The 13,595-nt window shown below is 34.1% G+C and overlaps 1 protein-coding gene across 2 annotated transcripts in view; it reads right to left on the reverse strand.

The window, feature by feature from the left end:
- The window catches only part of LOC117316483 (MAM and LDL-receptor class A domain-containing protein 1-like), a 70,493-nt gene that overhangs the window by 40,223 nt on the left and 16,675 nt on the right, over positions 1-13,595 (reverse strand). For both annotated transcript variants that reach the window (XM_033871091.1, XM_033871090.1), the window contains exons 6-14: positions 12,806-12,908; positions 11,885-11,972; positions 11,111-11,246; positions 10,767-10,842; positions 8,764-8,958; positions 7,405-7,531; positions 6,021-6,134; positions 2,339-2,442; positions 1,487-1,608 (exon numbers count right to left, since the gene is read on the reverse strand). In XM_033871091.1, the coding sequence (XP_033726982.1) occupies positions 1,487-1,608; positions 2,339-2,442; positions 6,021-6,134; positions 7,405-7,531; positions 8,764-8,958; positions 10,767-10,842; positions 11,111-11,246; positions 11,885-11,972; positions 12,806-12,908 (1,065 nt within the window). The remainder of the gene's footprint in view (positions 1-1,486; positions 1,609-2,338; positions 2,443-6,020; positions 6,135-7,404; positions 7,532-8,763; positions 8,959-10,766; positions 10,843-11,110; positions 11,247-11,884; positions 11,973-12,805; positions 12,909-13,595) is intronic.

Here is a 13,595-nt window from a genome sequence, read left to right on the forward strand (position 1 = left end):
GTATACCAATTTATATTTAATGATTTGAATTTTAGCAGGAAAACTTTTTTTAACTTCGACACTGCCATGAGGTATTCATGATATATAACAATGCACAACTACCAGGGTCAAGGATGAAAACTAAATGGAACCTACACATATGAAATTTCTGAATGATACATGCATTACATTTTGGGAATTAAAACTTTCAAAATCCAAAATGGCAGTATAAGCCATGATTTTATGACCTTGGGAAATCTATATATCAAATCAGAGTTAAATCCAGGGAGAAATTTCCTTGAAATAGTGATAAAACATCAGTCTTAAAAATTCTAAATCATCACCTGTCTGCTGATCCATTTTCCTGATCATTCTTGAACTTAAGCAGGTATAACTAGGACCAAAGAGAACCTTTATATCTAGTTAGAGGAATTGAGAATTTCCAGTAATTAAAATATTTATAACAAAGAGTTGATGGACCGACAGATGATTTGAACCGTCTATCATCAGATGGCTAAAATCAAGGGCAACAAGGTATTACAGTTGATACTAATCCCGCACCTCACTCAGAAACTAGTGTATGAAGCGAGATTCACACACAAGGGATCTTGGCGCCCACCATTGTATGATCTTTAAAAGGTTCCATGTCAGACTGATCTGCTCTATTTTTTCCTTCTTTCTTTTTTCCTCTTACTAATCTGATGACATGAACACATGGAATCTACCTTTGAAGCATCCCTTCAGTACTTTTCCAAGAAATATTGACAACAAATTTCAATTGTCAAAATTCAAGATGGCCATATATATCGACCATTTTGACTTTCTGATCAAAAATATAAATTCAAATGGCACAACTAGGGAACAAGGGAAACCTACACATGGAAGTTTGAGGAATATCCCTCCAGTACTTTTCAAGAAATGGCGTTAACAAGGATTGTTTACAGATGGATCAACGAATGACTGACGACAGACTACGGACCATGGACGACATGCGATATGAATAGCTTACCATCTCATGACGGTGGGCTAATCAATTCAGTCAAGTAATATAAGAACCTCATCAGGTTACACCAATGCCTATATCTGCTCCATGAAAGCACAACATACAGGTACTCTAAAAACATTTCATAGATTCCTATTGACTAAGTTTATATATAACAATGAAAGATATGCTCCATATACACCCTTTAGTTTGGTGTCAGAACTAATGTGAAGCTATGACAAGCAAATTTTTAGAACAGCTAGAAATCGGTTTCAAAAGTTTTACAATTTTTGGTCCAGAATTAACTAGAAATATGTTGGGTCAACATGAATGCCTCCGTTACCCTTTATTTCAATATCCACACAAAACCTAATAAAATTGCTCAACTTATATTTATATTGGAGCGGCCAAACAGATGGAAGGAGATACGAACTCCGAGTAAAACAGCATGTCCCCGACTAAGTCATTTGGAGCCATACAAATTTCACCTTTGTTCAGATATTGTCGCTGCAATAAATTACATACCTTGGTCCTGTTTGTCCAATCAAATTGTATTGTACTTCTAACCAGTGGTAACATCTTCCAGCACCATTATCAGTAAGATGAAGGTCATCAATATCGACCTTGATATAATCATTGGGGCCGGCCTATAAATACATTGAAAATTGTTATTATGTTATCTATAATGCAGACAGGCTATTTTTATAAATTGGTATAAACAATCTAATTAGGAGGCATGTTTAAGGATGAGTGATGCAATCCAGAAAAATACTTTTGCACATTGATAAATGTCACGTATTTCATAACATAATAATCTAGCAATACTTAATTTACAAGCTAAAGACAATATGGCATAACAAGGCGTGAATGCTACATAAATATGGGAAAACAATTAGTGAGTTTAAAACTACATAAATATGGGAAAACAATATAAATATGGGAAAACAATTAACAGTTTTAAAACTCTATATAAATCTGGGAACAAAATTACAGGTTAAAATTGAGAAAACACATTATCTGATCATGCACTTCCAGAAACCCTCATGTTGAACAAGCATAGAAGAATTCTCCATCTATACAATTGCCAGAAGTAATAAAAACAAAGTATTTAAGGCTCATGGTAATCAATCTGTTCAGGGATTCAATATATTGATTGTATTATCCACAAGATTTTATTTCATATTTTCAAAGTCAAGAGCGTCCTTTGACCTTGATTAATGACCTCCAAAATCAATCGCGTACAGACAGACTTTGGTATAATGTTAATGGTACAGTGTGCAAGTTTTAACTAAATTTGTCCAGGGATTAAAGAGATTTCTTGTACGCAAGAACACACCTATACCCCCTTTACTGTGTGGGGTTAAAATTAGCTCTTACCTTGATCAGCCAGGTACATGCCGTGTTAACATCATAGTTGGAAGGGTAGTTAGGGCTCTGGATGGTTGAAGGTCCTCCCGATACATCAATGATCCCGCCACACACTGTCAACACAAATTACTAAATGATCCCGCCACACACTGTCAACACAAATTACTATCAGATCCTGCCACACACTGTCAACACAAATTACTGTCAGATCCTGCCACACACTGTCAACACAAATTACTGTCAGATCCTGCCACACACTGTCAACACAAATTACTGTCAGATCCTGTCCGATCCTGCCACACACTGTCAACACAAATTACTGTCAGATCCTGTCCGATCCTGCCACACACTGTCAACACAAATTACTATCAGATCCTGTCCGATCCTGCCACACACTGTCAACACAAATTACTATCAGATCCTGTCCGATCCTGCCACACACTGTCAACACAAATTACTGTCAGATCCTGTCCGATCCTGCCACACACTGTCAACACAAATTACTATCAGATCCTGTCCGATCCTGCCACACACTGTCAACACAAATTACTGTCAGATCCCGCCACACACTGTCAACACAAATTACAGTCAGATCCTGCCACACACTGTCAGAAGAGTTTTAGACAGCATGCCTCGTAAGTGGGTTGAATTCAGAATTAGTTTTAAGCTGCATCTTTATTAGTATTGACAATGTTTAAAAAAAAAACTTAACCTAGCTATCTACAGACAACACCAAGGATGCATATTTTACTGGATTTCTCCTGTAGGATGTATATTTTACTTGATTCCTCCCCTAGGATACATATTTTACTGGATTCTTTCCGTAAGATACATATTTTACTGGATTCCTCCTGTAATATACATATTTTACTGGATTCCTGCCTTAGGATACATATTTTACTGGATTCCTCCTGTAATATACATATTTTACTGGATTCCTCCCGTAAGATACATATTTTACTGGATTCCTCCTGTAAGATACATATTTTACTGGATTCCTCCTGTAATATACATATTTTACTGGATTCCTGACTTAGGATACATATTTTACTAGATTTCTCCAGAAGGATACATATTTTACTGGATTCCTTATGTAAGATACATATTTTACTGGATTCCTCCTGTAAGATACATATTTTACTGGATTCCTCCTGTAATATACATATTTTACTGGATTCCACCCGTAAGATACATATTTTACTGGATTCCACCCGTAAGATACATATTTTACTGGATTCTTTCCGAAAGATACATATTTTACTGGATTCCACCCGTAAGATACATATTTTACTGGATTCCTTCCGTAAGATACATATTTTACTGGATTCTTTCCGTAAGATACATATTTTACTGGATTCCTCTTGTGAGATACATATTTTACTGGATTCCTCCCGTAAGATACATATTTTACTGGATTCTTTCCGTAAGATACATATTTTACTGGATTCCACCCGTAAGATACATATTTTACTGGATTCCTCCCGTAAGATACATATTTTACTGGATTCTTTCCGTAAGATACATAATTTACTGGATTCCTCTTGTAAGATACATATTTTACTGGATTCCTCCCGTAAGATACATATTTTACTGGATTCCTTCCGTAAGATACATATTTTACTGGATTCCACCCGTAAGATACATATTTTACTGGATTCCTCCCGTAAGATACATATTTTACTGGATTCCTTCCGTAAGATACATATTTTACTGGATTCCTCCCGTAAGATACATATTTTACTGGATTCCTCCGTAAGATACATATTTTACTGGATTCTTCCCGTAAGATACATATTTTACTGGATTCCACCCGTAAGATACATATTTTACTGGATTCCTCCCGTAAGATACATATTTTACTGGATTCCTCCCGTAAGATACATATTTTACTGGATTCTTTCCGTAAGATACATATTTTACTGGATTCCTCCTGTAAGATACATATTTTACTGGATTCCTTCCGTAAGATACATATTTTACTGGATTCCTCCCGTAAGATACATATTTTACTGGATTCCTCCCGTAAGATACATATTTTACTGGATTCCTCCGTAAGATACATATTTTACTGGATTCCTGCCTTAGGATACATATTTTACTGGATTCCTCCCGTAAGATACATATTTTACTGGATTCCTCCTGTAATATACATATTTTACTGGATTCTTTCCGTAAGATACATATTTTACTGGATTCTTTCCGTAAGATACATATTTTACTGGATTCCTCCCGTAAGATACATATTTTACTGGATTCCTCCCGTAAGATCATATTTTACTGGATTCCTCCCGTAAGATACATATTTTACTGGATTCTTTCCGTAAGATACATATTTTACTGGATTCCACCCGTAAGATACATATTTTACTGGATTCCTCCCGTAAGATCATATTTTACTGGATTCCACCCGTAAGATACATATTTTACTGGATTCCTCCCGTAAGATACATATTTTACTGGATTCCTCCCGTAAGATCATATTTTACTGGATTCCTCCTGTAAGATACATATTTTACTGGATTCCACCCGTAAGATCCATATTTTACTGGATTCCTCCCGTAAGATCATATTTTACTGGATTCCTCCCGTAAGATACATATTTTACTGGATTCTTTCCGTAAGATACATATTTTACTGGATTCCTGCCTTAGGATACATATTTTACTGGATTCCTCCCGTAAGATACATATTTTACTGGATTCCTCCTGTAATATACATATTTTACTGGATTCCTCCCTGATATACATATTTTACTGGATTCCTCCCGTAAGATACATATTTTACTGGATTCCTCCCGTAAGATACATATTTTACTGGATTCCTCCTGTAATATACATATTTTACTGGATTCCTCCCGTAATATACATATTTTACTGGATTCCTCCCGTAAGATACATATTTTACTGGATTCCTCCCGTAAGATACATATTTTACTGGATTCCTCCCGTAAGATACATATTTTACTGGATTCCTCCTGTAATATACATATTTTACTGGATTCCTCCTGTAATATACATATTTTACTGGATTCCTGACTTAGGATACATATTTTACTAGATTTCTCCAGAAGGATACATATTTTACTGGATTCCTGCCTCAGGATACATATTTTACTGGATTCCTCCCATATGATACATATTTTACTGGATTCCTCCCATATGATACATATTTTACTGAATTCTCTTGAAGGATGAACATGTATATTTTATTGGAATAACACTTCACTGAACTTCATAATATACAGTATATAAAATCACTTAAGTGTCACTGCCCTTGACAAAACATAAAATATCATCAGTAGGAATCCATCTCATGATCACCAACCAATGAAAATAATCATTTATAAGACCTAAAAATCTTAACAAGACAGAGAGGAGTGCAATAGGTTTTCTTTGGAGTGCAGTTATTAGTTTAAATTTAAGTCAAAAACAGAAGCTCAATCTTTTGAGAATGGTAAAGGCAAAATGTATGTAACTTTCGGTATCGTATAATTATCTTCTATGAATTAATTATACAAATTAATAAGATAAAGAACCTTACATAAACTACATACTGCCGTTGCATCGGCCTGGTCACCTTTATAAAAACTACTTACCGCTTTTCTGTGTCGACCTGGTCACATAGAACATCTTTATACAAACTACATACCGCTGGCTGTGTCGACCTGGTCACCTTTATATAAACTACTTACCGCTGTCCGTGTCGACCTGTTCACATAGGTCACCTTTCAAACCATCTGGACAAAGGCAGTTACAGGTATGGTCCTGGAAGCCACCATTCTGACATGATTTTATACTGCATCCACCTGCAACACAGTTACATGCAATTAAATCTGTACGCCAGTTTCAGCAAACTCGCAAAACTCACATTTTTATAGTTATAAAAAAAAATAGCAAACAAACATCATGTACAAGTTTTGTTTTCAAACACAGATGCACTACAAACCAAATAGCAAACTTTACAAAAAAATTAAAGTTTTCAAGATTCACCCATCATAATCATAACTGGGGAATATCTAGTCCTTGTAGCGAGAATAAAAACCTGTCTTGATGTGGTATAAATCAGTAACTCATTTATAATTTCACACGATAAGAGATATTACAGTAATTTCTCAAAATCCTAGTGGGCGAGGACCATAAGATTCACATACTGGTTACAAGCTATGCATAAAATTGTAAATATTACTCTTTGCTATGACTCATACTAATCTCAATTTTAGTTGACCTATGAATATGGCTCATGATGGAAGAGGGATCAAAAGGTGATTAGAATAGGTCTGTGACCCAAAAAATAAATTACACCGATACTATTTAACAATATATCAAGTTTGGTTAAGTTGGGACATAGCAACAAAACTAAACACAAAACTTTAAAAATCAAAGTAACACCAGTCTGACTTTCCATTAGAAACAATCTAGTATTGAACAAGTCCGTCTTCAGATTCTATAAACTTCCCAGGTGGTCAGGGCAAATGTACATAAATTGGTACGTTTTTAATTCATTACTAAAAATGGCAGTTCTCATGACTGGAAAAAGTCCTATAGCTCAAAATTCTGTTTTTCCTTCTCTTCCTCTTAATCATCTAACAATATGAGGAGCCTACATAGATTATGAAGTTATAGATCCCAGAATTTTTTGTAATATACCATTAACAAATTGAAGCTTGAAAAATATCCTCCCAGTACTTCCGAAATAGCAATAAAAAAAATTCAAATGTCAAGACAAGAAATTGCTGCATGTCGGCCATCTTTCACAATCAGTTTCAAAATGGAATATGTAGACATATGGACCTAAGTGAAACTAGATATAATTTTTTTAACTTTATGGGAAACAAGGTACAAAGTTCATCCTGTTAAAATTGAAAATGACAGCATTTTGTTTCAAAATTCAATATGCACAACTAGGAATCAAAGGGAACCTACACATGAAATTTCGGAAAGATTCATTCAGAAATAGTGATAAGAATTGTTTACAGACCACGGACATGTAAAAAGAGATTTGAATAAACCACCATCTGATGGTAGTGTAGGGCTAAAAACTCTAAAAAAAAAAAAAAAGATTAAACCAAGACTTACTGGTACACTGATATGCTGCTGTAATATCTTTTATGTCGTAAAATGTCAGACCATCTGCAGAGTTGGCAAGGAAATCCAATCTTCTGTCAGAAAACTCCATCGTCGGTAAGCCGTTACTGGAAAATGCCTGCAAAAAAACATTTCAATCATTGAAATAGATCCAAATTCCATTAATTTTTTCTTGTTTTATCAACGGCAATGAATGAAATCTTTGCCAATACCTTTATGTATTTAGAATTTCGTTTTATCTTCCAAGTCTTCAATGCAGATAGGAATTCACAGTTTAGTATATCTCAGTTTATATATCTCTGGAGAAATGTAAATATAAATTGTACGCAATTAATCAAAATTCGAGCCATATTTTAGATCAAAGGAAGGGTCTATGAAGATTTAGTGCCGGCCCACACTCCAATCTATTTTATTTTTTCACCATATGTATGTATGAAAATAAACCATAACCACATAAATGATTGATCATTATAACAACAGATATTCAAAGTGGACCACATACTAGTAGCATAACACCAAGTTGAGTGAAGGGGTTTAATTATTAACATACAAAATTAAAAAAAAATCTAAAATGTATTCAACATTGTCTACTTGAATTAGTAGAGTTGTAATCACAGTCTATTTTGTACTTCCTTAAAAACTTTCCATCTATATATACTTCTACACAATTAATTTGAGAATTTTGAAACCGATAAATTACTTTTGTAGTATGTCAAACAACCGAGATACTGCAAGTTGATTTCTGACTGAACAAAGCGAGGTAACCTAATGTACTAGATAGAGAAATAAACAAGTGCAATCAATGATTACGAAAGCTCACCGGCGGCAGCAATCATACTATGCATCCATATCGCTCCTAGACCTCTAATCGATGTATAAACCAAATAAGGGTGTGGACTTTCCAAAACTTACCCCCGAAATCTTTAAAGTGGGTTTTGGTGCCAAAAAAATTAAGTCCGCTAAATGGTATAATGCAAAAAAAAAATCAACTCTCCTGGACCTCTAATGAATGTATAAACCAAAATAGAAGGGTGTGAGGTGCATACTTTTTGACTAACCTCCAAAACTTTTAAAGTGAGTTTTGGTGCTAAAGTCCACAAAATGGTAAAATGCGAAAAAATCATTTTTTTCTGAACGATTTTGCTATAACATTACTCCTAGACTTCTAATGAATGTATAAACCAAATTTAAAAGGGTGTGTATACTTTTGGACTAAAAATTAGCAGCTTTCCAAAAACTGATCCCAAAAACTTTTTAAAGTGGGGTGGGACGCGGACCCCGGGGTACAGCATTAGCTCACGGTTACTCGTAATCGGTGAGCTAAAAAAAAAAAAACTATTTATCACTTACATAGAGACTGTACTGTAGGACAGACTCATAGTCATATCTGTTGTTGTCCAGCGTGTTCTCTTTAGCCATGTTGTTGTTATTTTGCCCTCCTTGGATATTGTTCCATAGCATGGCGACATAATTATCTCTGTCAGTACGCGACTGTTCATGCATCTGACCTATGGCGTGCAACATCTCGTGAATAGTAATGCTATTCTGTAAAAACAATACGGCTAATTGAACCACAAATATCCAGATTTTCTACCCACATATAGTTTCTCATAAGATTTACTTTTTCTTTAGAACAATTGTTTTAGAGTAAATCATAACTGATCTAAACCCAATGTCATTGTGACAGACATAATTGCTGGGTAATAATTTGTCCAGTTTATAGGGGATTTGTAGATATGGAAAAAAATGGTGCTTAAAATACAGAATACAGTGATTAAAACATTTATTATAATAAGTTCTAAGTTTGAATTGGAGAAAAAATCCTTACCGACGCTAAAAGGCAAACGATTCCTCAATAAACAAATTATTTTCAAAAATACTGAAAAAATATCGGATATGTATCATATGATAACGGGAAGGAATTGTCAAGTAAAAGGGAAGGAACTCATCAACAGGCATTAGGAAAGGGGGATGATTACAGGATAGGGAAGGGAGATAATCACAAGTCTGAGGCTATACCTAACAAATCAAATGTACCATGTCCCGTTCCCAATCATCTTATATCTAAGGCTATACCTAACAAATCAAATGTACCATGTCCCGTTCCCAATCATCTTATATCTAAGGCTATACCTAACAAATCAAATGTACCATGTCCTGTTCCCAATCATCTTATATCTAAGGCTATACCTAACAAATCAAATGTACCATGTCCTGTTCCCAATTATCTTATATCTAAGGCTATACCTAACAAATCAAATGTACCATGTCCCGTTCCCAATCATCTTATATCTAAGGCTATACCTAACAAATCAAATGTACCATGTCCTGTTCCCAATTATCTTATAGTCATTATATTCTTTGTTCTAATGGCCAAAAACCAATTTCATGATTTTATAGCTTTACTTCTCAAAATCTTAAAATAAAGGTTCAAAACACAAAAACAACTAAAATGTTGGGTTGGTAAGGTAACACCAATAGAGTCACTTTAACAAAGACATCCGTATAGACCGTGCTAAAATAGCCATGCACAGAGAGTGGTATAGTCCACAATAGATTAGGAGTGAACATGTGATTAAAGAAAAATTAAGCTCGATGTAGAGCTGAATGGAGAAAATAACATGACCCAATAGTAGAACCAAGTCCAAGTCCAATTAATTGTAGGTGAAAATTCAAATTCGAAATGGGTTGAGTTTTTCATAATAGATCAAGTACATTCCTGGTTGGTTATAACAGCTTATACTTTTAACAGAAATGAAGTTCAACACTGAATATAGCTCTTAATTCTAATTAACAGTACATTTTAGTTGAAATTTTGAATTTGAAATGTGTTAGGAAGTTTACATTATATTTCAGGTTTCATGATGGTAGCTAATATATTTACTCCTAAGAAATTTAGCTCAATGTGGAGCTGAAATAAATAAACTAAAATAGATTATTGAAATTGATAATCATGGCCAATTAAACCCAATTAATTTAAATATAATTGTCAACTACATTGTATGTTAAAATCGTAATTGAAATTGCAGGTTATGAGGTCAGCTCACTAAGTTTTTATTGTTCTACAACATGAAATGAAAACCAAGTTCTTTCAAAGTTTAGAAATGCTTTAAATTTTATTTTTCTTCAGGGAAATTGCTTTGGTAAAGGGAGATAATTTAGTAGTGTATAGTAGAAGGGAGGTATATGACTGGGGTATACGTCCAAGGTGTGACAGACAGGGGAGATAACTTAGTAACATTGTCCTGTCGTGAATGCATTAACGTTGTGACTATATCCATATAATATTTAGACATATCTAAATGAAGAGCCTATATCCGAGGACAAAAAAAAAGAAATCCTGTTATACTTACTGTTACGCATCCTCCTTTTTGCAAGCTTATCTGCTGTTTGCCACTGAACACTCGTCCCACATAGGACCAACAGCCACTACAATAAATATACACCACATAGTTATAGTCATTTCCTAAGTCACTGATCTTTTAGGAGACACAATACTTTAGTGAGTTTCTATATCATTAGGAAAGATTCAGTGAATTTATGGTTAACTTATTCAAAGATGATGATACATGTACAGCCAAAAGCTATTCTACCACATGGTCCTAAATAGTTAGCGAAGAATAATTTGTTAAAATCAAAGCATTATTACAAGTATAAAAGTACATAATATACAAATTGCAACAAAGATGAATACAACCTCTCACTAAAGAATTCAATGTAAGTATTGTGTCCAAGTTGACTAGGATTAGTGTTGGCCCTTGGTTGAAATTTCACACAGGTCTTATCTGCCACTTCCTTTATTGCTGTTTCGATAATATTTTTCTCGCTGGATGCTGAAAGATGAACAGATGAACAAGGTTACCAAATTGTCTACTTAATATCATGTGAGCTATTCATTACTTTACATCACATTTGAACGTGTCTATACTGGGTATCTGTTTACATAAATGTGAAAATTCACCAAACATGTTTCCTAGCTAGCTAGTGCTTACACTAGTTTTAAGCTAATGATATAGTATTATAACCACCAAACCAGATGATTGCCACTACACATTTTAGAAAGTACTGTATTAACCTGCAAATAAGCTATACATGTTTATCAACAGGACAATGATAAGGATATCACAGTAGTTTTTTTCAGTAAAACAATTGTGGTAGAACAGCATTTTGCAAGTGTTTATATTGTTTTCCTTCCTTTCTTTCTTGAAAAACAAACGTTCACACAGCCGCTATTGTGAAGGCACATGTAACAATGGGAAGTACGACTTTTCCTCGGTAAAAATCAAGACTTTTGTAACCAGCAAAACACATAGAATTAAGATAGATTGTATAACATAACTGTTCAACTGTCTTGTACAAGTTTCATGACAAATATCGTAACTCCTCTCACCATGCCTCCAACATCATTCATTCTCATAACAAACATGTCTATTCTAGCCAATGATGTTCTAGGAATTCTGGAAATACTCACAGAAAGCAGAGCTGATTTCATAAGGTACAATGCCTTGTGACCAGAATGTGTTTGTGTTTGTAACAAAGTTCCTCTTCTCCTCTCCTGGCTGAAAAACAAAATCATAATTACTGTTAATTATTGTCATAATGCACAAAATTGACAGGAAATTCCATTCTTATTTGACAGGGATTCCATTTCCCTTCGAGACATTATGACATCTGGACAATTGATCCAAATGGAAATAATGAAGTTGAGCATTTCTAAGATCAAGGCCTAGATAGAATAACCAGCTTCTCTTGAACATTTAAACATTTCGCACTTTTGGTTGTTTTGAGTCAAACAGGGAAAGTAACTCTTGAGTTAGGTACAACAATTTTTTTTATACATCCCGATTCCAAAAATTCATGGTCTAAGTATAGCCAAACAAAATACATGTATACTTACAATAAAACGCATTAGTGAATCTCTAGATTTTATATCAAAATACTTGAATGTTGAAACGTAAGAAATGTTCTATCAAAATGTTGCTAAGAAACCGTAAAAATGGAAACAGATCCTATAAAAGTTTCTTACAGATCAGTCAGAAAAATCTTCGAAAAACGACTGAAATACTAAACTTACCAAATAGAAATAACTTAAACATTCAAATGCTTTTGAATTTGCCACTCAAGAAAATACAACTACAGTGATCATGATTATAAAGCCTAACAAGTCTGAGAAGTCATCGAAAATGTAAACGTTTATGGGAGCACAACAACGGGAAAATGTGATTAGAATAGGTCACTGGAGACAGTCTCCAGCGACCTAAAAATGTTAAATCTGCGACTAAATCCAAACAAAAGCAATCAAAGAACAAAGAAAGGAAAAGATGTATTTACTATTTAAATAGGGTTATTGTTTAGCTAAAACAACAAATTCAAATTACAGGTTATTACTTACATATTCAGACTCTAAGCCCAATTCCACCTTCTGTTCGTGTGTTAACCTGTGGGAGTCCATCGAATCCTTTTGTGCTTTGTACGCTTTGTTTAACCCCAGCCCCCTAAAACAATCAAACATATGTAAAAAAAAGTATAAGGTCACCTTACTAGCTCAGACTAGCGAGAGGTCCTTAGTTCGAATCCTGGCACGAGTATTTTTCATTACTCCTTCCTATTACACATGTATCTTGCAATTTACACAAAGACCGAAATAAATTTGAGATTTCAGTGTTTAGAAAATTTAGCAACTTTGGGTCAAGGCCATAATCAGATATAATGCTGTGATGGACTGTTTCCTACAAAACTAAAGTTATTTTTTAAAGTAATATTTTTTAACTTAATTCCAAAATGTCTTGGTGATTGATAAGTAACATCTATATCATGTATATCATGAAGGGTAGGAAATCTAATTTATTTGATGAATATTAATGGACAAGTTGGGGGTTGTGAAAGTAGCTTATCACTTGAATTATTAAAGACTCTTTCATATGTGTTAATGAAGGAGAGAGCTATCATCTACGTAAGGGATTATAATATGCGTTGAAACATTTCATATTTTGTGATCGAGATTAACAAGAGCTGTTTGGAGAACAGCATAGCTCGTCTCGCAAATGTTTGTCAATAAATAATTAAAATATATTAATTGGTATGGTTTCGCGAATTGCATTAATAATATTTATATTGTTTACTTGATCAGGTTGTGTATTGTGTATTCATGCAATTTTCAAAACCACCCAATTTATATATAT

The sequence above is a fragment of the Pecten maximus genome, chromosome 18, assembly GCF_902652985.1.
Source record: "Pecten maximus chromosome 18, xPecMax1.1, whole genome shotgun sequence".
In the NCBI taxonomy this organism is placed as follows: domain Eukaryota; kingdom Metazoa; phylum Mollusca; class Bivalvia; order Pectinida; family Pectinidae; genus Pecten; species Pecten maximus.